This window comes from Rhinichthys klamathensis, unplaced genomic scaffold (genome assembly GCF_029890125.1).
Source record: "Rhinichthys klamathensis goyatoka isolate OS25496 unplaced genomic scaffold, OSU_Roscu_1.1 h1tg000545l_1, whole genome shotgun sequence".
NCBI lineage: Eukaryota > Metazoa > Chordata > Actinopteri > Cypriniformes > Leuciscidae > Rhinichthys > Rhinichthys klamathensis.
Window position 1 is genome coordinate 520,001 of NW_026607017.1, and position 5,259 is coordinate 525,259.

Here is a 5,259-nt window from a genome sequence, read left to right on the forward strand (position 1 = left end):
TAACAAATGAGACCTTATCGTAAAATGTAAGAAACATCCTTTCTTTAAATGTGCTTAACAGCTGAAATTGTGTAAGTGTGTGAGTGTATTAGTGTGTGTGTGTGTGTGTGTGTGTGTGTACTGACCGCTAACACGTGTGTGTCCAGTGAAAACACACTGTAACCACAACACTGGAGATCTGAGAGGGTTCAGGGCGAGTCTGTGAGCTGATGTCAGTCTCTGTGTGTGTGTGTGTGTGTGTGTGTGTGTGCGTGTGTGTCATGACTCATGATTTACATTACAGGGAAAATACAGCTAAAGCCTGTTAGAGGCCAAAACATCAAGAACAACATCGACTGACGCCAAATACCTCATAACCTGAGCATGCGAAGATCCCCAAAAAGTGTGTGTTAGAGTGTGTGAGTGAGGTTGCATGAGCATGTGTGTAAAAAAGAGTGTGTCTGTGCGTGTGAGAGCGTGTGTGTGTGTGTGAGAGAGTGTGTGTGTGTGTGTGTGTGTGTGTGTGTGTGTGTGAGAGAGAGAGAGAGAGAGAGAGAGTGTGTGTGTGTGTGTGTGTGTGTGTGTGTGTGTGTGTGTGTGTGTGTCAGTGAAACGCACACATGAAACATGAGCAGCAGTTTAAGTGTCAACAGGGTCGACAAGCACACTTCCTGTTAGAGCCACAACACACACACACACACACACACACACACACACACACGCACACACACACACACACACACACACTCTCTGTCTCTCACACACACACACACACACGCACACACACACACACACACACACACACACCTCTGTCTCTCTCACACACGCACACACACACACACACACACACACACACGCACACACACACACACTCTCTGTCTCTCTCACACACACACATGCACACACACATATATTTGCACGCACGCACACACACGCATAAACACACACACACACACACACACACACACACACGCATGCACACTCTCTCACACACAAAGAGGGACACACACACAGAGAGAGACACACTCTCTTTCTCACACACACACAACACACACACACTCTGTCACACAGACAGACACACACACACTGTAACAGTTTTATAAAGTTACTTTTGTAAAATCAGTATATAGGGTCCTTCAACCTGTTTACAGTTTACCTGGATTTGCTAAAGAGCCATTCCACCGAAAGGGTGACATTTCTGTCCCCAGGACATTATATGTATAAAATTGCATGAAAATTAACTCTAAAATACATTTTATTATTAAGCAAAATGTCCTGCACATTAAGCTAACTACAAATTTAAAATGTATAATTAAAAACTTAGATAAAAACTACATAGAACACTCAAAAAATGCATTTTCTGCATGTCCCCACTCTCCATCTCTAAACTTTACAATGAAATATAATGATTCAAATCCTTCAGAAATCTGATTTTTTTTGCATTGTTGTGTGACTTTATATCCAATCTGCTTTAAAATGAAAAAAGAAAAATACATTTGATCTAATATTTTAGATAAAATACACATTTTAGTCATGTCCCCGGGTTTTCACTCAGTCCTGTTACCCTAACACATTACCCCCTCTGAAAAACTGGGAATAATCCACAAGACCATTTTCAACAGTAAGTTGCATCATCTGGATCTTCTGAAGGCACTGGGAAGACCATAAGTTAGTCTTCTCATTTTAATTTCTGTATATTTGATGAAATTGTAACTACGACTGAGAAGGTCAATCTCAACACTCTGTCCTGTTACCTAAACTTTTTCTTAGATTTTATTTGTTTATTTTAAAAATATAAACTTTTGGTAAGGCACTAGAAATGGCTCAGTGTCCTCATGCTATTAGCATATACTATGTGGCCATATGCCATGTATTTGATAACTTTTTGCTTGAAAACTCAATCCTGTTACTTTCAGTCCTGTTACTATTTTTTTCATTTTTCTAAAAAAATTTAATTAAATCACTGTTTTTATCAGTTTTGTTTGGCCCATCATTTATACAATTATTTAATAAATTAAATTGTTAAAAAATATATAAACTTGAGGCTTCGGTCTTCTTTAAAATTAAAAAAATGGCTTTGTTTTTTATTAAAATACACCTTGCCTTAATAGTGATTTTATTGTCACAAATATCAATTTTTGGAACATATAACCAACAATTTCTTTAAAATAAACACTTTCTTGTGGGGAAAACAAAGGAATTAATTGACATGCTTTTAAACTTGCTTTTTAAATGGCACATGGTTTTCGGTAACAGGATTGAGAAAACATGCGCCCATCTTCTGCTTAAACCTTGTAAAAAAATAAATAAAGTTGCCTGAGATTGACCAATACACATTTTGAATAGTTAAATATGTGTAGTATTAGATTCAATGTTGAAAAAGATAAAAAATAAAGTTTAATTTTGAAGAATTACAACAAGTAAATGTCACCCATTCGGTGGAATGGCCCTAAAACACATTTCTTGAAATCATCACTCACTTTCTCAAAACCTTAAACACAAAACCACATTTTCAAACCGCATTCACAGAACCTCTGACTCCTGTAGTACTTTTACTTGTACTTGAGTAAAATTTAGCAAGGGGTATCTGTACTTTTTACTCAAGTAACAAAGCTCTGTACTCTGTCCGCCTCTGTATGTTGGTTGGAGTTCTGAACGGACTGCAGACCTCTGCGTGATCACGAAGCGGAATTTATAAGCAAGATCACGGGAATCAATAGCCTAATACAGCCCAGTTGTGCTAAAATAAATATCATGAGACGTCCATCATCAGATCAATGACATGGAAAAGTTAAGTTAGAGCCGCTAAAGCCAGTGCTATACCCATGCGAACATGAACACTAGCGTTTCCCTCCAAAAATATAGCCTATAAACTTATCTAAGTTGTCACCCTGCCTCTCCAAATGCAAAACTGACATTAACTAAATGCAATAACAGCTTAAAAAGTACTTGGGTGTGTGTTTTATTTTATATTTACCGTTTAATAAAGCAATCGCTGCTGTCTGTCCATGGCTCTGAGTCTGATCCATCTCTCCACCTGTCAGACTGCAACACCGATGCACTCGCTCCAGGTGAACCTGTGCTGGGAACATCTACCAGAATAAGCCTGAGAGACTGAACCTGTGATTAAAGGGACAGTAAAAAGTAAAAAAATAATAAAAAAAATAATAATAGTGATTAACAGTAATACAATGTTAAAGTAAGAAATTGGGTAAGACAGCTGACACCGGTAGTTTGTTTGTTTTATTGTTGAAATATTTGCCCTAAAGAAAGGGGGATGTGCTGATTAGCTGTAATTGCACAGTGTAACAGAGGGGGGCAGTAGTGGTCGGTAACCAGCATCAGAGATAAAGAGGCAGAGAAATGTTGAAGAAGAGATGCAGTTTATTTCATGCACAACAATGAACAAAACACTCAGCACATCATTATAATACTGGTCGTCCGTTGTGCTGATGGAGAAGATCCAGGATCGAGCATTCTTGAAGGGAATGTTGCCAGGATGCGGCAATACTGCAGGCATGTGCTTATGCTTATGCAATGTACAATATTAGTTCACTAGATGCACTCATAGATGCACTTTTATGGACTTCAAAACAGAAACAGCCATTCACTGCCATTATAAAGCTTGGAAGAGACATTTTTAATATTACTCTGATGTCATACACACCCTGGATGACTTGAGGGAGAGTAAATCAATCAAGGGCTAATTTTCATTTTTGTGTGAACTACCCCTTTAATCTTGCACAAATAATTTGGCAATGGAACATATAATAGAAATAGGACAGTAATTATTACAGTTTTTCTCGATTGCTTAAACACTATAACCAGGCTTTTGAACTAAAATTTCAAAACCATAATGCCATTTATCAAAAAGCACACCCATTTCACTGAACTATGAACACTATTCCCCTGTTTTGACACATTAGTCAGATTTGTTGAACTGTCACAGCAAAACTCTACACAAATCCCTTCATTTCTCATTGCCTACACCACGTGGTCATTTAGAAAGCACTAGCATTCAATATTGTTCACTCAAGTCAGCTCAGCTTCAGCTCAGTTAGCACACAATTACCCAGGTGAACACACATCAGTCAGATCCTTCAATAGAAAGATAAAAGGTTATACAATCTTTTATAAAAGATATAAATCAGTTTACTGAGTTTTGGAACAATGGATCCACAGAGAAATACAGCAATATGTCGAGGAGTGAGAGGAAGAGGAGGAGGAGGAGGAAGATGAACAGGAGGAGGAGGAGGAGGAGAAGGAGGAGGAAGAGGAGGAGGATGAGAAGGAGGAAGAGGAGGAGAAGGAAGATGAGGAGGAGGAGGAGAAGGAAGATGAGGAGGAGGAGGAAGATGAGAAGGAGGAGGAAGAGGAGGAGGATGAGAAGGAGGAAGAGGAGGAGAAGGAAGATGAGGAGGAGGAGGAGAAGGAAGATGAGGAGGAGGAGGAGAAGGAAGATGAGGAGGAGGAGGAAGATGAGGAGGAGGAGGAGAAGGAGAAGGAGGAGAAGGAAGAGGAGGAGGAGAAGGAGGAAGATGAACAGGAGGAGAAGGAGGAGGATGAGAAGGAGGAGGAGGAGAAGGAGGATGAGAAGGAGGAGGAGGAGAAGGAGGAGGAGGAGGAGGAGAAGGAGGACGAGAAGGAGGAGGAGGAGAAGGAGGAGGAGGAGAAGGAGGATGAGAAGGAGGAGGATGAGAAGGAGGAGGAGGAAGAGGAAGAGGAGGAGGAGAAGGAAGAGGAGGAGGAGAAGGAGGATGAGAAGGAGGAGGAGGAGAAGGAGGAGGAAGAGGAGGAGGAGGAGGAGAAGGAAGATGAGGAGGAGGAGAAGGAAGACGAAGAGGAGGAGGAGGAGAAGGAAGATGAGGAGGAGGAGAAGGAGGAGAAGGAAGAGGAGGAGGAGGAGGAGAAGGAAGATGAACAGGAGGAGCAGGAGGAGGAAGATTAGGAGGAGGAGAAGGAGGATGAGAAGGAGGAGGAGGAAGAAGAGGAGGAGGAGGGAGGAGGAAGAGGAGGATGAGAAGGAGGAGGAGGAGAAGGAAGAGGAGAAGGAGGAGGAGGAAGAGGAGGATGAGAAGGAAGAGGAGAAGGAGGAGGAAGAGGAGGAGGAGGAGGAGAAGGAGGATGAGAAGGAGGAGAAGGAAGAGGAGGAGGAGAAGGAAGAGGAGAAGGAGGATGAGGAAGAAGAGGAGGAGGATGAGAAGGAGGAGGAGGAGGATGAGAAGGAAGAGGAGGAGGAGGAGCATGAGAAGGAGGAAGAAGAGGAGGAGAAGGAGGAGG

General features: G+C 41.3%; 1 protein-coding gene across 1 annotated transcript in view; it reads right to left on the minus strand.

The window, feature by feature from the left end:
* The window catches only part of LOC130073400 (uncharacterized), a gene marked incomplete at its 5' end in the record, with an annotated part of 47,390 nt that extends 42,386 nt beyond the window's left edge, over window positions 1-5,004 (minus strand). Inside the window, one exon of the mRNA XM_056238796.1 lies at window positions 4,950-5,004. Within this exon, the coding sequence (XP_056094771.1) occupies window positions 4,950-5,004 (55 nt within the window). The remainder of the gene's footprint in view (window positions 1-4,949) is intronic.
* Window positions 5,005-5,259: the final 255 nt, after the last annotated feature.